The 19,817-nt window shown below is 37.2% G+C and overlaps 1 protein-coding gene across 2 annotated transcripts; it reads right to left on the bottom strand.

The window, feature by feature from the left end:
- Nucleotides 1–1,290: 1,290 nt before the first annotated feature.
- On the bottom strand, nucleotides 1,291–18,058 carry LOC145462774 (vacuole membrane protein 1-like). Of its 2 annotated transcripts, XR_014041259.1 has the most exons (15): nucleotides 17,618–18,058; nucleotides 17,437–17,501; nucleotides 14,339–14,400; nucleotides 13,917–14,118; nucleotides 13,717–13,807; nucleotides 11,288–11,398; nucleotides 10,409–10,488; nucleotides 9,872–9,962; nucleotides 8,909–8,960; nucleotides 8,409–8,572; nucleotides 7,257–7,373; nucleotides 6,481–6,542; nucleotides 6,023–6,131; nucleotides 3,514–5,627; nucleotides 1,291–2,997 (listed from the first exon to the last, which is right to left on the bottom strand). XR_014041259.1 is itself a non-coding variant. In XM_081446363.1 (14 exons), the coding sequence occupies exons 1-14, from the start codon at nucleotides 17,771–17,773 to the stop codon at nucleotides 5,475–5,477; spliced, it is 1,515 nt and encodes a 504-aa protein (XP_081302489.1). In that variant the 5' UTR covers nucleotides 17,774–18,058; the 3' UTR covers nucleotides 1,291–5,474. The 2 variants fall into 2 exon arrangements, 1 of the variants encoding a protein (XP_081302489.1); XM_081446363.1 differs by having other exon boundaries at nucleotides 1,291–5,627.
- Between the last annotated feature and the right edge of the window lie 1,759 nt (nucleotides 18,059–19,817).

Here is a 19,817-nt window from a genome sequence, read left to right as displayed (position 1 = left end):
ATCTCGATACAAAGCGAGAGGAAATTTTCGCGTTTTGTTTTTGATTCCTTCAGTAGCTGAACAATTTTCACGTTTATGAAAATATTGACTTGCTTGTACATTTACATTTCAAAAGTGTAAATTTTATAAAATGTTTAGTCGCAAAATTAATGCTGCCATGTTTCAAGAAAACAATGTAATTTATAACTGTGATGTTTGAACAAATTTTCAGAATTTCAAATGAACACGAGGGATTTGCTTTTTACATTAATTTTGCCAGTAATTTTCAACATAACGTAAATGAAATATTCGCAAACATTTTATAACCATTTATTTCACTTCAAAATGTGAAAAGATCGAAAGTTGATTGATTCTTCTGGCAAAAAGATGTGATTACATTTGCTCGTGTTTCCTCTCTAAAATGTCAACATTAACTTCAATATAATTGTACTTTCTGATTGCTTTATTAAAAAAAGACTTGAAACTTTCAGTTGCACTGTTTGTGGTAATCTCAAAACAGACTATATTTTATTTGCCTGCCGTGAAAATTTTGCACTCCTATTTCTCATTTTGTTCAAGACAACACTTGTAAGAAATAACCCACCCTTAGAACTAGACATTATCTTAATCGTAAGAGTAAGTAACATACTTGGCTTTAAACAGTTTTGAAACATGAAATCGAGAAAAATTTGAAATGATTGCATGGCCAAAATAGTGCAAAAACACTTGAATAGTTTCGTATCGAGTTAAAGATTAACAAATAAACTATTCATTTTGGCGGCGAATTTTTCAAGAGAAAACAATTCACAGTTTAAAGCCTGGTATGTTACTTGTGTTTGCTTTAATACAGCATCTCGCATTCGAAACTGGTTTAAAACTTTTTCGTGGGACGACATTTCGGAGTTTGTTGTTTAAAAATTTTACTTGAAGAATTGGCAAACTTGAAAGTACGTCCAGTTTCTGTGCTAGATGCTGTTCATTTTGTTTGGCGGGGAATATTTTAAAAGAGGCCCTCTTTGTTTGATTGCAAAAATTGTTGTCAGGGGAAACGCTGTGCAAATTTTTTTAAATTTTCCCGCCAAAAGTCTTAGTATATAGAGGGCACATTTTTTTGTTGTCACCTTTTAATTAAATTTACTTAACTAATTAAGAAAATAAAGAAGAATTTAATTGATTTTAAGTACTTGTTGATTTAAGAACAAAGAAGAAAATAAAGAGAAATGAAATTGCAAACTGACACTGTTTTGTTGTATGTACTTTATTCAGACTTAGTATGATTATAGATAGAATAAAGAATGGAAATAAAATGAAACTGTTGTTTTGATTTACTTTAATTAATTAGTGCGAATATTATTTAAGATAAGTAAATAAATCACAACATTGCATGTATAAAAAATAAAGGTAATTTTATATCAAAGATATCTAAAAATGAAAAAAAAACGGCGCATGCGTATTTTGAGCGCCCGTATTTTTTCTAAGTTTTTTGGCGGGAAAATTAAAAATTTTAACAGCGGTTACCATGGCAATAATTTCAGTAAAACATTTGCATAACCCTCATGGCAGAACCAACAAATACATCAAATTTAAACAATCTTTAATTCTGGAAATATTCACAGCAAAACTTATTTACAGTAAAAGTTGATAAAAGGAAATTTGAAAAACTGGCTGTCCACAAAAAACTAAGAAAGCTCCAGTTCAGATTAAACAAATACTTCCGCAAAAACTAATGAGCGAACGAGGTGGAACTTAAGTTTACGAAAATCAAAATTTTCAAGAAAAATTAACAAGAAACCGTTTCTGCGTGTGAGAAAATTAATATTATCCTGGCCAAACGAAGTAGCAAGACGAAAATGATTAAATCTGTCGACGATTTGGTCTACAAACTGTACAGGCTTGATAAGCAATAAATCATTACACGCTAAATCATTTATTTTGACGTATTCAAGACAATTGGTTTCAAATTTTGCGCCAAATTAAATGCAACATAATATGAAAACGGCAAATCGATGAATAGTAAATCATAATTTTATCTCTCAGAGACAATTGGTTTGAAAATTTGTGGCCATACCAAACGAAACTTGTAACTGACGAAAAAACATATGCTTCTAACTGGTTGCTTTCGTTTGTTCTGCAATACAACTAAAGTTCCACCGCACTATTACAACAATACTGAATAAATTCTACAGAAAAAGCGATAATCAGGGGCACCCAAACGTTAAATACAACTGAGTTTTAACTCAAAAGCGAGCGAGCGAGCGAGCGAGCGATCAACAACTGCTAAGAAACACGCGATGAAGCTAGAAAATTGATTTTAGTTCCAGATCTGTTTAACAATTCAACTGAAACAGCACCGTTTTGATTTTGGCAAAATATGTGAATTATCGGCGAGTGAAATACTTTCTAAAACTGTCTGCTGTTTCAATGTGAAGCTGAGTAATCCAAACCAAAATTCTATAACTGTATTAGCTTATTCAAACAACAGCACCGACGTGATTTTGGAAAAGAGCAAAGCAATTATCCACGAATGGCATTATATTCTCTTAAATTGTCGGCCGTTTCAATATATAGCTTACTTAAGAATCCAAAACAACATATCAGCATTTCAAAAACGATAAACGAGACAAAATGATAATGGAAAAGCTTTTTATTTTCAAGTTCCAAGTTTAAAGTTTTAAAGCTGCTTTCGTCGGGTGCCCCTCTAAGTTTCGTTTCAAATTCTGTTCAGTGATTTTCTTCGCCCAAATAACCGATATTAAACCATTAAATTTAGTGGGGTAATATAGCACTGAAACTAGTGAACGTTCGATATGAGCGTAAACCCACATTTGTTTCAATGTAATTTTAAACATCGAAAAGGCGCGAATATTGAAAAACAGCTACCATTGCTATCGAAAGTATTTTATTTAAACGTTATAGTGTCGGCTTATCTGTAATTGTCTTCTTCCGTCTTCCGCGCTTTATGATCCATTGATTTATTCTCCTTGTTTGTGTACTTGCACACATGGCGTTTGATTCTCTCTGAAGAAAAATAAACAAATGAAAACGTTAGACACGATTAACTGACATGACAGATTGTCAACTAAAAATCTCCTAAAGTCAAAGAATGATAGCTGGGAAGGACTTAACTTTTAAACGCAGTACGAAAAGTCTTGCAAGCGGTAAAGAAACATTTTACAAATCCTGAAAGGGCACATTAGCTTGGCGAATTATCTAATTCATGGAGCTGGTCACTATATTTACATGAATTCATGTCAGTGACAACTTGAATTCTAGTGAAAAGTGCCTGCTTTCATCGGCAAGTGTGACGTAAACCTGAAAATTTGACGCTCAGTCTTCATGTAAAAAGAGCAAAAATCTCCCTATAAAAAAACTTGATTTTCCAAGCTATATTCAACTCCAAAGCATAAGACAGAAATGGCTTCAGAAGCTACGAAAATGATACTCAGAACGAAGCAACTCTCAACTCTGGCGAGTTCACACGGTCGACGACAACATTTTTAAATTGAATTTAGTACACAATGTTCAGGTACTCACCATTTAGCAGCCAAAGCTTGGTCAGCAAAAGATCATTTCTCCTTTCGTTGTGGAAGTTTTCAACCTTCGGTTCTGTGTTCTTCACAGTCAAATTCGTCTTTAACAAGAACACGGCCATGTCTTCACACACGCCGGCCAACACACGAGGACAGCGAAGCTTGTTACTTCTCATGAATATGGATACAATCTTCACGGACTAATACGTCACAAATTCTTGGGAGCAAAAATGTCTTACATATTAAGGTTTATTCATGATAACTTCGTGTTTGACACGAGGGACACAATAAAAAGCTTCCAATCAAAAACAGGTACACAACCTTTACTGCACTTGTTTAAAACGCCTTATATGAAGAAGTAAACTTTAAAATTTTGTTGCAAGATGTTAAGAACTTGCATAATATGGGAAGAAAAAATAACCCACATTGTTTTAGACAATGGATTTTTTTCCCGATTTTTTTTCGAGACTTATCACTGTGACAACCTTTAATTTTCTCTATGAATTTATTTTGATCAACAGTTTATGGAAACGAGAAATGAATCAACTGCAAGCAAGAGAGGATAAAAGGTAGTGAAGAGTCAATGACCCGGCCATATGGGTAAAATAGAACAGATATAAATCTGAAAGCAAACAGTTTTAGAAATGCTTTCTTTTTTTCTTGGTAAATGCAAGGGCATGATGGTCCGTGATATATTCTGCCGACAAACTGGTTCTTTGTGTACCCGAGTCCTCTTTTTCGCACTCCCAAACGAAAATAACTGGAAGCTAAAGGATATATTAAAGTTTCCTCACAATCTCAGGTTCACTGCGATTTTCGAAAACTAAAGCTCGATCTTTTGGTTTTAAATTCCGCCAGCCAATCCGATTCCCAAAAATTTGACAGTACTACTTGCTTTAGTGCTTACTTACGTTGCTCCTTAACAGCCCCACTAGGGAGGGGACAGGTTTGTTTTAATAAATAGTGCATACAAAGTTAGTAATCAAATGAAGTAATCCTATTTTTATTGGTTGATAGTCAGCTCGGTGTAAAATTGTTGCTTTTGTTCGACGGTACTTCTGAGACAAAGACACTAGAAGTGCGTGCGACTTAGAAATTAGAATGATAATTAAAAACGAATTCTACTACAACATGGTCGAGAATATTACAAGAAAATAAGCTACATTAGGACTCCGTCCACACTAACGCGAGGAAAAACACACAGCAATATACACAACCAACCAACGCACGTATGTAGGGGTCTTTGGCGGGAAAAAGGAGAGACCCTGGAAACTCACAGGGGAGGAGTAGATAACGGGAGATTCCAAGTAAAGCGAGAAACGCAAACGCGCCGCAATTAATGCACTGTATGAATCACGGTTTCCTTCACGAGTGTGTCACACTTCGCTGTTTACCTCTGAAATCTCGTATACAATGTAATAGGTTTTCGATCTGTTTGACCATCCGAGATGATCAAACAGATCAAAAACGTTAAGACTTATAATTTTAACAGCTTTTTACCTTGACGTTTTATATTTTACTTTTACCGGCGAAACGTATATAATGTAATGGGATTATCTAACTAGCCCAGAGAAAAGGTTTTCTTTTTAAATATAGCCGTTGTATAAACTTGTCCTGTTTTTCTGTCGTTTGTTTCTTTTCACAGCGATGCAGAGCACTCTAGAAAAGCTCTACTACAGTGTACATTTGCTTTCCACCAGCGACAAATCCACTCTATATCAAAGCCCGATCACGGGCGAAATTGCCCCTACAACGTTTCCAACGTTTGTTCAAAGCCGCGTGTACCTCAGTAGTCCAACATGGAATCTTGTATAAATGCGGTCCAGACCTTTCCGATTTCGCTTGTGTCCTCACTGCCTATTAACTCGAACTATTTACCCGCAGGGTGCAATATTGAGATTATCCAGTGCAAATTACCAGTCAGCACAGACTAAGAGCTTCCGATAGAAAATTGTTGGGTCAAAGTTATTCGCCCTTGCCAGGCTTATGCGACTGTCTCTTTCTCTCGTCCAGACGTTTAGCGTAGGCCTGGGCCATAGAGTTGATGATTGACAGCAGGAAGTAGATGATCATGGCGATCACAAGCTTCTCAAATATCCAGGCGAGAATATTTGGTTCCTGTAAAAGAGGAAAGAAAGAAACGAATTACAGGATCAGTCACGCAATTCCTAAGCTTAAAATGTTAAATGCTATCTTGCTAAAGCTTATCTTAATTTTAGTAGTGTGAAGCGAATACAGCGTTGAATAAGGGAGAGTCCAGTCAATCAGGTCATGTGTCTCCAAAGCCAATTTTACTTCGTGCCCAGGCCCCTCCGGATATGAGGGAAGGCGGCTCTGGGGACGAGAATGATAAAAGTATCTTGCCCAAGAAAACAACACAATGTTCCCGCCAGGGCTGGAACCCAGACCGCTCGATCCGGAGTCCCGTGCGATAACCACGAGTCCACTACAGCTTCCAAAATTACCCTTAACAGTCTGGCGTTTCAGGTGAATTCGTCATAGCCTCCACTTACCGAGGTAGTAGTGGCGCCTTGTCCTGGTTTCCGATGCAATTTCTCCTTTTGCTTTTCCAATGCTATCTTAAAAGGTTTCTGAATATAGGGACCAACGGTTGGGATGTCCCTACAAGAGAGAAGTAAAATAAGTACTGAAAAAGAAAGTAAACGAAAAACGTATTTCGATCAACACCGCTGTAGCTCCCCCGCTTATAAGCGCCCCCGTCCCCGGATATACATGTAAACCCCTATGTTTATAAGCCCATCCAAAACCCCTTACGAAGTTGTGTAAGCCCAGGGCATATAAACGGCAGTTTATGGTATTGTACTGAAATGAGAAAAGTTAACCGAAAAAAAAAGCTAGTACAACTTATGTTTTGAAAAAGTACTGACTAACAGTTAAATACGACTCTGTCAGTCGCCCTTTCAACAAACATTACAAGTACAAGAAAAAAAACCCCAGCGGTATAACTCACCCAACATAAGATAAAACTGCTTCTACATAATGCTTGCTAAATGCTAGGATAACAAATGTTTTCTGAAAAAAAAGGTCATAAGTCAAACACAATAACAAAAACTAAACCAGTATCATAAATAGCAAGCCTTCCCATTTTATTTAATGAACTTCCAAAACTTTAATAACAGAAAGCAAGGCAGTTAAATAATGAAAAAATGCCATTTCCGAGGACACTCAGGCTCACTGTGTTCACAAAATCAAGTAGGAAATAAACTACATGTATCCAGCATCAAAGTAAACAAGTAATTCAGACATTACGATTTACATGTAGTGGTACATTAATTGCAAAAAATTTCGGACGATTTCAATTTCGAACAAAAAAAGTGTCCAAAAATAAAACCGTCCGAAATTTTTAAGGGTCCCAAATATTTACAGTACATTATAAAATTTTAAAGTAGCTCCAAAGCTCTTAGTTTCCTTTATAGCGCGAACTCTAGTTGGGACATTGCTTGAGATACGTAACGGCTTGATAGAATTATGTGCTATTTTCTCGTCAGGCTATCGTAAAACCTTGAGGGTTCAGTAAAACTATCATTTTCACAGATGTTGTTCAAGTGTAATTCGTGTTTTGTAGGCGTAAATTTGCTTTTAGCTATGTTTCATCACAGTGTCCAAAAATTTTGTCCGAAATTTGTCCGAAACGAGATAAGCGTCCGAAAATTAACCGTCTAAAATAAAACGCCCGAAATTTTAACGACCGAAAATTTTAAGTAATGAAAGTACAGCTCCTTCTACCTGGAGATGCATCTTTATAACAGCCTTGCCGATGAGTGTCGCTCCAAAAAACGTCCAGAAAGGAACAAGGCAATGGCCACAGGTGATACCAGCTAAATCAAACAGAGGGTTTGGAACCTGTGAAAGGAGGAAATAATTATAAGGCTCAATTCTTGATCAGTCCAAGAACACTCTGAACAGTAAACAACTTAGAAACAAGACAAACATTTTACAGAAACTAACTGGATGTTCAACTGAAAACATGAAAAGAAACAGAAACAGACTCTACTGTGCTATTTAGAACACTATTATCGGGCAGGATGGAAGTGAAAGTAAGGTGAAATTAATGGACTACAAAATTATGCGACTGCTGTGAGGTCATGATGTACAAGAACCTTGGGATTGCGATTTGGTGTCCATATTATGGTTCATGTGTCAACAAGGCAGTAGCCTATCCAAGGCGTTCAGTTCCTTGGGGCGCAGCGCAAAAAAACAGCGCGCCCCAACTAACTGAACGCCTGGAAGAGGCTAACAAGGCAGGGGTTATGTTACGATTAAATTTTTACTTCCTCTTGCTGTCAACTCCAGGTGCTAAAGGCTGCTGTGGTGCATTTTGCATGAAAATCTCTCTATTCTCATTGCATACCGCCTCTTTACACTGGCAGTTTGATTTCCGGTTTTTGATTTTGTTCAGAACACTGGGTGTTTGGTCACTGCTGACTGAAAATGCACAGGTTTTTGGGACAATAATGAAGAGAAGGGAACAAGAGGTGGAAAAAGGTGTAATCTGCAGTTCCAGAAAATATCCATATCTCCCCCAAGGAGGAGGTTTTTTCTAAGTGCCCCCCCACCACACCCCTCTGAAATTCCAATAAATCTTCACACATTCTTTAAATTTTTTTGGTTTTTCAGAACTCCGATCACCCTGCACACCATTGAAATTCCAATTCTTTCTGTGGGGGGAGTAAGGATATTTTCTGGAACAGTGCAATGTATGTCAATTATATTTCACAGGTCTCTGATTTTGAATATTATTTTGAATTTTGACCAGTCATATCATACATAACTGGCATTTACACTGTACATGTAGTTGAGTATCAGTTGATACAATCACATGGTTCACGGTACTACTGTGTGACACAAAATACAATCATGTCAACTAATTTTACTCACCGAGGCACACACAAGTATGCCAAAGAATCCTACTCGTTCTACTAACTCTAGAACCATTTTCTTAAGTCTAGTCCATAAACTCTGATTGGTGAGAGAGGTTAACCTCTCCAATTCTTCAACTTCTTCAAGCTCCTCATCATCTGGGTCGGTTCCAGACAATCGTGCTGAAGAAAATACATGATTGTAGAAATCAATAGGAAGATTCTTGAAGTGGAATTTTCATTAGATTGGAAGTGATGGTAACTTCGCTGTCAATGATTACTTGTCTGCCTGTCTGAGCAGCTTGTGTTGTTAGAATTTGTTATACAGGGGTTGGGGTGGGGGTGGGGGGGGGGGCACACCTTAACGTTGATGGCTAAACATACCAACTGGTGGAAACATTGGCACTGAAGGATTGAAGAAGCTGAAATTTGTCAATCACAAATTTTTCATCACACATTTTTTGATGTACACTGCACATGTATTTTTTTAAATGTATATTAGACATTGTCACTTGTTACCTGCTCTTGCCATGAAATAAGGAGGGAGTTCTCCAATGGCTGTGCCTGCACCCTAAATGGACAATGTTATAGCACTGTATACTGCACTGTAATAATAATAATAATAATAATAATAATAATAATAATAATAATAATAATAATAATAATAATAATAATAATAATAATAATAATAATAAACGAATCTTTAGACAGGATTAACCCATCAGTACTATAAAGTACTGTTATCAAAGGGGTCCTGTAAGATTTAAAAATTTAAAAATTTAAAAAAGGTAAAAAGTTAAAAAGGCAAAACTAGTACATTGGGAAACATATAAAAACTCACGATTAAAAATTACAAATTAAAATGTTCGTTGCCTTTTGCCTAAATAAAACCCTAGAGTTCAGAGTTCTTATGTCCGCCGGTAAACTGTTAAAAATTGAAGCCCCTAAAAACGAAAAACTCCCACGGCCAAACTCCAAGTTCATTTTCGGCAGTTCGATCGAGGAAAATCTATTTCTTGTGTTGACATTGTGACTTACCCTTGTAAAATAGTTCTTAAAAGGCGTGCATACATTTCCAATTAGACAATCAAAAACATACAGACAGACTTTTCTTTTCAAATAACTCTCAACTGATGCATGCATGAAGTGCATTGAAAACAATTCAATCAACTGCACAATAACTTTGCTGGAAACTTTACAAAATGTGTTACACAAAAGCCTTGTTAGTATTCATCAATTGATACAGGATTTGAAAGTACAATGAAGCAGTTTGTCCAACTGCTTATTCAGTACATAAATTGTGCTGCTTAGGTTGGACAGAGTTTGTTGAGAAAGCACTGACCCTTGTTTCGTAAGTATGGAAATTGAACAACTTCTAAAAAATTGTTTTTAGCAGCATTTTTGTCAAAACATCAATTTCAAAAAGCTTGTTTCAAACTTTGCCATGATTGATTATATTTTCAATAATTATTGATGACTTACCCACATAAAAGCCTCTATCCTAACTTTACTCATAATCGTCAACATGTTTACCGGTACTGTGGAGGTGTGATCATCATCAGGACACTGGATACTGGGGGGCAACAATTTCACATGAGTGCATACTAATACCATCCAAATCTTTGTGCCTTTAGATCCTTAGTACAGTGGGACGCCACCTTACAGCCACCCTGCTAATACCGCCACCTCACTATATGGTCATATTATTCTGCCTGAACAAAAGTTCAGTTAGTCACTTTCTTATTTAAAGGGCCCCTTTTTAATATGGGCACCCCAATAATAGCGTATTTCTACTGTCCCTGGATGGGATTCTAAATGTAGTCCACTGCAGGGTTACATCTCAGCATTAAGTTCACCAGTACACCCATATACACCTGGGTGGAAAGAGGCACTGTGAGAGTAGAAGGTCTTGCCCAAGAACGTAACCCAATGTCCCCAGCCAAGGTTCAAACCCAGACAGCTTGATCTGGAGGTGAGTGCACTAACCATGAGGTCTCCACAGAAAGATTATAAACTTACTCATCAGGGTAAGGTGGTTCAGGGAAGTCCAAACTGTCACATTCCCAAGCAGCTAGAGTCACAGATGCAATGTGAGGTCCCTGGAAAGGTAATTATAACAATGACTAAACAAAGAACCAGAAACAATGTCACTTTTACAAGTTGACTATTAATTATTTTGATCACCACAATTTCAGCTGCAGGAAGAAAATATTAGTATGAATTCTAAATGTAGATGGCAAAAATATGTCCAGACCAAGCCAGGAGGCCTACCATAATGACCTGCATGTTGTATACCTGACTGTCTGTCCATCTGAACACATTTTTACAGGTAGATTACAAAGTTGCCACACCTACATAATTATACAATCATGTACATGTAGATTAAGTTTCATAGCAACAAAAAACAAGATAATGTTCTAAGAAACCACACAGCAGTAATGGCAAGACATGTTCTTGATGTGTCTCCCTCCATCGTCATGAGTTGCTTACATGTAAGTTTAATTTGAACATGGTACAGTTTATAATCTTCATATAAAGTTTGACAAAGAGAAGTTAATATGTAAATTATGAGCAGCAAGACAATACCAAAAATGCAAAATAATGGAAGCCAAATAACTGAAAATAAATATTAACAATGCTCAGTGGATATGCAGGGCTGTCAATGAGGGCTGTAACCTGTAACACCTGCTATGGTTGAGTGTATTTGACAGGCCCTTGATGCTATGGGTGAACTGGACAATAGTTGATTCAATTCACTAAAAATGTAACAAGTTTGTTACGGGTGTGAAGATCATACATGTATTGGGCTACTGTTGACTCAAAACTTACTGACAGCCCTGAATATGTGTACATATGTACAGTGCTAATGAATATAATTTAAAATTAGCAAGCACTTACCAAATACAGAAGAAAGGTATGGAGTCCAGTGCCAAGTCCAACAGATGAGAGAATCCCAAGGCCAACCCAGTATGCCCACCAAAACAACACAGATTTCAGCTGGCTGAGGGACTGCAAACAATTTATGTACAGTGCTAAGTCCAAGTTAATGTGAAAGTGTTAACATAAGCCCCCTGTAAATTAACCATAATCCTTATGGATCATTTTCAAGTAACATTATTTTGCAAGTATTAAAACTGTACCATCCTCAACCCCTACATTTTGGTTCTCAAAGATATGGCAGATACATGTATCTTAAGTCATAACAACATTGCACAGTTCAACCCTGCTATTTTGAAATCTCAGGGGAGATGAAAAATAGTCCTTTGAAATTGTGGGAGCTCGAAATAGCCAATAGTAAATGACTGAAGGGCAAATCCAAGAGAAACAATATTGAGTTCAAAATACAAATAACAGGGAATTTCATTAATCGAATTTGAATAAGTAGAGTCTAACAGCTAACTGGATTACAGGATTGAAAATCAGAACTCATTCTCACCCAGGTGACTCTTTCCAATTTTACATGAGAAAAAATTGGACAGTTTCTGGTCACTCCCTTGCCCAGAAGGAAAGTACTGGGTGCTTTCCATTTGATGAAACAGTCTCATTTGAATTTCTGCAAATTTCCAGTAGTAAATTATTTTTCTGGCATTTTTGGAAAAGAGAACAGTTTTGCAAGGTATGTGTGTAAACCCAAATTTTGGACCAGGAATTTCCATTCCATTTGATTCTCCTCTCAAAATTTCCAGTTGAATGGTCCATGTTTCAGAAATTTGACAATTTGTCAAGGAAATTTCTAGACCATTTGCACCAGTTTTGAAAGTTTCAGATTTTATGGTTGAATGGGAAGCCTCCGAATCCATTGTCTGCTTTTCAGGTGTTATCAGTCAGACGCTCTTACTAGTACTGTAGATCTATGTAGTCCACAATGATCATCACAGCACTTAATGATCAGTGTACATCATACATGTACTAGTGCTGCAACGATACACCGATGCTTTGGTGAATCAAGATATTTTTTGTCACAATAGGAATATTGATATTATGACAAGATATCACAATATCATGATATTGTGATTCTTCATGAACAAAAAATTCAACATTCAGAAATGACTAACTCTTACAACTCCTTACCCAAGTCCAAGTCATTTCCGAGCTATTTATTAAAAAAAGGGACCTGGGAAAGGGAAAAAAGTTCCATCTTTGCTTTGTATTGCTTTGCGTACTTCTGGTCACGTACACTGTATCTTTCAAGATGGTGGCACAAAAGCATGCACAGTTCCAATAAGTTGTCAGCTGACACAGTCTTGTGCACCCATGGTTTGTCCGTTCTTCGCAGCTGTCAGTTGCATGTAATGATATATCGTATCATGTATCGTGGTGTGGCACTTGTATCGAGATATGTATCGTATCATGAGAAGTTGTATTGTTGCAACCCTAGCATGTACCAGTAATAAAAACTACTAATGAGCCGACTGAAAAGAGCAACAATTTTCTGGCTTGCCCTTCAAGCAAGTAAATGTTGGTCAGAATCCACTAACCAGGGCTTCTGATAATTTGCACGGTCATGGAGCCATGAATTTCATGTAAATCTGCGAATTATCCCACAAAGTTCACAAAAACACGCAAAATAACGCAAAATTCACTAGAAATCGTACCAAATACATCGATGTTACTACAACATATTTGAAACTTATCTTGGCTAGACAACGAGTAGTCCCTCTTTTGCTTAGACTGTTGTGCATGACGCAAAAGAAAACAGTGGGAAAAAAATGACCACGCAAAATCCTGGGGGCGAGGAGTATGCGCTGCTTGCCTCCAGGATTTCGCGTGGCCATTTTTTTCTTGCAGTTTTCTTTCGTGTCACGCACGATGGACTAAAGCAAAAGAGGGACTACTCGTAGTCTATATCTTGGCTGTTGTGGCTGTTTACTTGCCATAAACTTGCAAATTTATTGTGAAACTTTGTCACTGCAATGAGTGAACAACCAAAAACTACCAGGTACTCTTGGATTAAAACTGAAAATTCATGAAATTGGCCATTTTTTAGCAATCGCTTTTCAGCGAAATTTGCCTCAAAAATCTCTGTGAATTTCCTGCAAAATTGGCAGTTTTTTCCACGAATTTGTCTCTGAAGATCCCGCAACATTTAACTTTTTTCCGTGACCTATCAGAAGCCCTGACTAACACAAAGGGAAAATCCTCTAGTAGCCCTGGGCTATTGAACACAACTTTCTTTGCATGCTTAAGTGCAGGTAGCAAAAAAACAATTCACTCAAGGATCAGCCTGAAAGTAAAATATGTACATTATTTTCCATTTAGTTAAATACACTACATAAATTATCAAGGTTCAATGCCAATGACACCTTGTACACTGTAAATGGAATTACCTCTTGATGTGCTCCCTCCAAGTTATAAGCAAGAGTGGTTAATATTGAGATCAGCAGTAGAGATGTCACAGTCTTCTTATGTTTCAATATTCTGAAAATTACAAACAATTCAAACAATACAAATCCCAAACCGGGTTAATTCCATCTCCATAAAAAAGCAAAGGCAAGAAACATATTTTGCCCGAATGAGCATCATTTACCTTTCTTTATAATCATGTAAAAGAATTCCCATTTCAAAAGAAAAGTATGTCAAGGTTACAATGGGACGTCGCCAAAGGACTATTCCATGTCTTTTTTTCTGGTCAAGTTTTCTCTGTTTCCGCATCTCTTCATCGGATGTCAAAACATCACTGATTCCATCAGAAGGTGCAGTTTGATTGTTCATCACATGATCACTTTCAACTGTTGGAGAAAAACACATTGTACAACAAAAGGACAAAGGATTATATAAATATATAAAAGTCTAATGCAAGGAAAGGCTAAAAAAAGATTTAAAAGTCTACAGAGTTGTAAAATGTACACGTATGGTACATGTAAGTCACTTGTTTTCTCAAAGCTAAGAAAGTGAATGTTGGAGTGTTTACAAGTGACTGCATGACCTAACTTATGTTTGCATAGTTACCTTGTTTCATTGGGTCTCTGTATCTTGCTTCCCCAGTCTTCACAGAGGATTTTTGCTGCAAACTGCAAATAAATTAAAAAGAAGTAAAATTAACAACAATTCTAAGGCTGCATTTGATTGCCCTTACTCCACAATGAAGATGCCATAAAATTTCATTTAATATAAACCTCGGCTGGGCTTAATTACAGCTGTACACTGTACGTTGTATACAGCTTCCTACGGGTGTCAAGCCTTTTCAATAAGCCATGTTCGATATATCAATATTCTAGCATGGATCCAAGGCTTTCGGGTCAAATTTGCAATTTTTTTAAAGTTTCTTTTGTCTCACAATTCCCAAACGAGACTTGGATACATACAAAAAAAAAAAAAAAAAACAGCAAATAAAGAAGTTTGTCCTAAAAGCCTAGGAGCCATGTTAGAATAAATTTTTCATCACTGGAGTTAGAGTTAGGTTTCGATTCGGAAGACTCTGAAATAAACTTTGATTGAGCACATTCCACAACTGTGAACTCACTGCTTAGGGCTTTGAGAGCAATTTGCAATATTTCAAGGGATGGAAGGGAAGACTTCTTTACGGACAAGCTGCTTGTATATATTTAGGAATGGAAATGCGAATTGGAGGAGCAGGCAAACAAAAAGCAGGAAAGAAAACTCAAGGACTCCTTTGCGTCAGTTGGATGGTAATTTTGTCACCTACAAACAAAAGATTCCCATGCGTGCCTATAGATCATTTACATTTGTCCTTAGCGAGAATGTATTTCATCAAGGTATGGTTGTTCTATTAAATCCAGTTTGTGTTTTACTTTCTGGAATGCTTCATGTTTATAAGAGAGACACAAGTGTTGCAGTTTTTGAGACTTAATGACCTCCGCATGTAGGTGCTCTTGTAGCCTCTTCTTTGAGTGGCTCTTTATTCTAAAATTTGATCCTTTTGCAGAAGTGAGCTTCTATTTAATGTTTGGTCCATCAACTCAATGGATTTAAAGCTTGTTTTGATGGATTGGTCATGTGCTGCGCATGCCACCAGCAGCACTACCAAGAGTTGCTCTCAGGTGGACCCCTGATGGCTGTAGAAAGAGAGGCAGACCAAAAGAAACATGGAGGAGGACAGTGAAGAAAGAGATGAAGGAGAACAGCTGGACATGGGGTCACCTGGAACGACAAACACCCGACAGAAGCCAATGGCGCACTTTGGCCGAGGCCTTATGTGTTTCAAAACACGAAGAGGATTAAGTAAGTAAGTTTCAGTTCTATTTAAGAATTGGCCTGGCCCATACTTTGACTGTGTTTACAGAGAGTTTAACCAAAACAATGGCTTTGATCAATTGAAAATCGTAGAATTGTTTGGACCTGTATTTTTGAAGCTGCAGGAAGCAAGGCGGAAGGAAACATTTCATACAATTACCGATTTCACATTGTCACACGTTTTAAGTCATAACTCCACATAACCACTGGAATAAAATAGTTTTGACAAGAAAGTGTGTTAAAAGTTAAAGTAAACACTCCAAACACTTAGCCGTCTGCATTGCATGTCACTGCTGTTTGTTCCCGATTGATCATAATTCTGAAGATACACACAAAGGAAACATACAGCAATTTATTTAAACTTGCTTTAAACAAATAGATAGAACAGTAACTTGTCAAATTACCTTCCTATACGACTAAGTCCCTAAATGTGGTACAATTTCAAAGGAAGGACTGATAAGATGAGTGTGAATGAAATTGACAACATACTTTTATTGTGAATACAATCGCTAATCTTTGACTCTTATCTACAAGTAAATTGAAAGAGAAATAAGTGCATGTGGGTTGGCGGCGTACAGCTGCGACCTATTTACGTATCATTCAGTATATCGGTTGCAATGCTTCTTGACTGATGATCACACAACTTTGCAGCTATGTTATAAATACTACGGGATTGAACAATATAGGTTGTCGATAGCATTTCTACAAATTGCTGGTTGAATTTAAACAGAAACTTTTTAAAATAGTGTTTGGAAGTCCGTGGAACAAATTCCAGTGAGAGTTCTTAAATGGTTCTCACAGACTCAGTTTGCTTGTTTCGGTTTAACAAACTCAACCTATCGTTTACGTCTTTATTGTACCATTGACAGATCATCACCAGTAAATTGTACACTATATCTTTCTTTAAATCTGGGATATTGCTGTAACAGCCAATAGCACTTCTGGAACTCATAATTTCTGTGCACTTTTCAAACGTGTATTACACCATCCTGAAGGAAAGGAGACGACATGAGATATTCAATCTTCCGGTGTAGATGTCACAATAGCCGCTGGACCCATTCTCCTCAAACTTGGTTGTGAAACAAAATGGCAGCGTTTTGAAGCTATTTTCGAGATTTTGTCAAAGCACAGAAAATCGAAGATTTAACCGAATTAATTTTTTTTTTTTTTCGCAGAAATATGAAAAGACACATAGAAATAGGGTAAGGGTTTCTAGAAATGTGCTGCACACCCCATCAAAATTTTAAAACTTATCCTACCCCCCTGGGGGAACTGATTTCTGATCGGATAGGAGTATCCTTGCCTTTACAGCTCCATGTGCACTTGACATATGCCCTGGCATATGCAATTTACGATTCGAACAAAAGCTCACAACACAAGACGATCTTTCGTCCAGTAAAGGAAGGGTAATCAACTTATACCGCTGCTTCATAGGAAGTTTCAACACAATAAAAACTGTAAACTTAGACACGTGGCAGTCACGAACCTCATGACTCACCACAGTATACGATGTATAACTACAGTACTTGCATTGCTTTAACAGTAACTTCACCGATTTTCGAGTTTTGATAAAAATTGATAATCACGAAATGAAACAAATCTATTCAATGTAAGTTAAAATTCCCTTTTTAATACAAATAACCAAGCAATCTCTGATTTCGACATCGAAAAAAATCTCACTGTAAGCTTAATTTCCCTATCATAAGGTTCACTAAAGTTTGAACACGTAAGCACAACTTATGAAATCGAACTGTCTCGCTTGACATGCATATATGAAAGTTACCTTGCAGACCAAACGTAAAATCACATAGATAAGACAGCCCTAAATGACGAAGAGAACTACAATTCCTTACCTATTGGTTGATTCTTCGGGCATTTCGTTGGGAGATCCTAAATCTGAATGCTCCAACCGAGCAACCTACAGCGGAAGCGGAACGAATTATTTTGAATATCTTAAGTTAAATGAGGCTATAATGGCGACCAGTTCTAAAGATGACAAGTAGAAATAACTAAAAGCCGTATAACTCAAGTTACCAATTCTTTCTTCAAGCCTGTCGTAGAAAAACCTCGTCTCCTCAATTCTTGTCGTAATTTTACTACAGTCCACGAGTTGAAATTTGCCGGAACTTCGGAATCTTTCGCCGAGCTTCGTTCGAGCCGTCGTGGCCTTCGCCGACGGCGATCGGCCATAGATCACGCGGAAATATGAAAGGTCTTTATTGCCGTGTGTTGACAAATCTCTCAGTCTGAGTAAAATAACGGAAATATAGGTGTCAAAATGGTGCGCTGGACAAAAGAAAACTGCAGGAAAATGCAATGGCTGCCGATTGCAATGGGAATTACCGCTGAAACAAAAAGCCCTACTGTCTACTTCCGGTCAAATACCTTCCGCTGATCGAAGAGCCTGAGGACCTTCAATGTAAATTGACTTCCGGTATGACTTTGAGTTCCGCTTGAGATGCTCATCTTCTTAGGAAAACAAGCTCATTATGATTTATTCACACCCTGTAATTTATAGTTAAAGAAAAAGAAGAAGAAGAAAGAAGGCGTAACGCATTCTCAGCTTACTCAGTGCATGCATATTGAATGTACTACCTTTGACAATTCCGTCAGTTTATCAAAAGATAAAGATGCTGGTAAACCGGGGGAGAGGGGGAGGGGGCGGGGATGGACTCCCATATAAAAAGAATTGGGGTGCTCGTCGTACCTTTTAGGGGTTAAAAAGCGGTTTTGGTACCTCTCAGGGTGCTCAGCTTCAAAAGGCCCATAACGTGAGCTTTGCGGTACCCTTTAGGGTATTCACCCTCATTTTCTCTTGGCCGAATAAAATATGACAGGAGAAAATGTGTTGTTTTAGAATTCGTACTTCCTAAGGGTGAAAAAACTTTCAAGCCACGCCCACAAAACAAGATCTTGGTACCTCTGAGGTTTTCTCCAATATTTTGGACAACCTCCCCCGTCCTTCTTATATGGGAATGCCGCCCAGTGGAAACTGATAGGCTCTTACCGATAATGCTCGTAAAAAAAGCATTAAATGCTTAAAGCAGTCCTTGTTTTTTGCCGAAAAAGTGATAAAATAATGCTATTTTTAATTTTTTTAAAAAGTGCTCGTGGGTTACATAAAAATGCTCACTTTCTTCCGATTTTTTTAAACATAGAATATTACATTTTTCAACAACACAATGTAACGATCAATGTTTTTTTTTTTTTCCCATTAGTCCATTCTGGCTGACTTCCATTGTTCCTCGATGACAACGTGGATGACGCCATCTTGGAACGAGTGTGATGGACTGGGTTTCTAGAAGGCAACCGCTGACCTATCAAACCTATTCCCCAGGCCTCCTCGGCTCCTTTGACTAAAATGAGGGCAAAATGCATCTGGGAGGCTTTGGACGCCATAAATAAAGTCAGATTGTGCTTTTTAACACAAAATTATACAAATAATCAGTCGGAAATCCAAAATAATGCTAGCAGTGCTTTTTGGGATAAAATGTGAAAAAAAAATGCTCGCGAAGCCAAATAATGCTAAAAAAAAAGTGCTAGCACTATCGGTAAGAGCCAGAAACTGACAGACGGTTTACAGCTGCTAACAAACTTAAATATACTTTGCTTAAAGGCTCGAAGAAATGTTTAGCACAATTGAATTTCGTTATTTCATGTTGTTGTTTTTTTTAAAACAAAAACACCTCTAATAAAACACGCTAAAAGCCGTACTTCTACACAAAACTAGTGTGAGTTGTTGACGTGATGGGGTGCGCAAAAAGTTGCATTTTGATCGTGTAAATGAATGAATTATTTTTCTTTCTTTTTCTTGCAGTGTTGTCTTGGTAAAGGACGTAGGAAAACAAGTTTCAGTGCTCCAATTGAGATATCACATGTGAAATTAAGGTCTTGGAGAATTCGCAAAAGGTGTTGAAAAACTGGCCAACGTCATTTTTCTGCCTGTTTTCTAAAACTATGACTCGTGTTCCTAAAACTTGATTGTATCTCGTGAAACGCTTTTTTTATCATTATTTCTCAATGTATTCAAAACTGGGAAATACTCAAAAGCAAACGACACATCTATCACTATTCAACACAATAAACACTGGGCAGTTATTAAAATACAACTGTTGTTAGGGAAGTTTTAAGTCATCAGATAAAGCACAGATGGACGTGTTATTATCCCACGCTGTAATAAAGCTGCGACCTCCTGCTTTCAGTTTTCATTTTTCAAGAGAAAGGCGCTCTTTAC

Source organism: Orbicella franksi, chromosome 12 (genome assembly GCF_964199315.1).
Source record: "Orbicella franksi chromosome 12, jaOrbFran1.1, whole genome shotgun sequence".
Classification (NCBI taxonomy): Eukaryota; Metazoa; Cnidaria; class Anthozoa; order Scleractinia; family Merulinidae; genus Orbicella; species Orbicella franksi.
This window is presented reverse-complemented; position numbering and strand designations above follow the sequence as displayed.

What these genes read in the sequence shown, in the direction of transcription:
- LOC145462774 (XM_081446363.1), bottom strand. Translation starts at nt 17,773, where the DNA reads ATGGCCGATCGCCGTCGGCGAAGGCCACGACGGCTCGAACGAAGCTCG. An exon ending in GAACCACCTTACCCTGATGA is followed by an intron (nt 9,963 to 10,408) that starts GTAAGTTTATAA and finishes GTTGCCCCCCAG; the next exon opens with TATCCAGTGTCCTGATGATG. An exon ending in GGATAGAGGCTTTTATGTGG is followed by an intron (nt 8,961 to 9,871) that starts GTAAGTCATCAA and finishes TTGTCCATTTAG; the next exon opens with GGTGCAGGCACAGCCATTGG.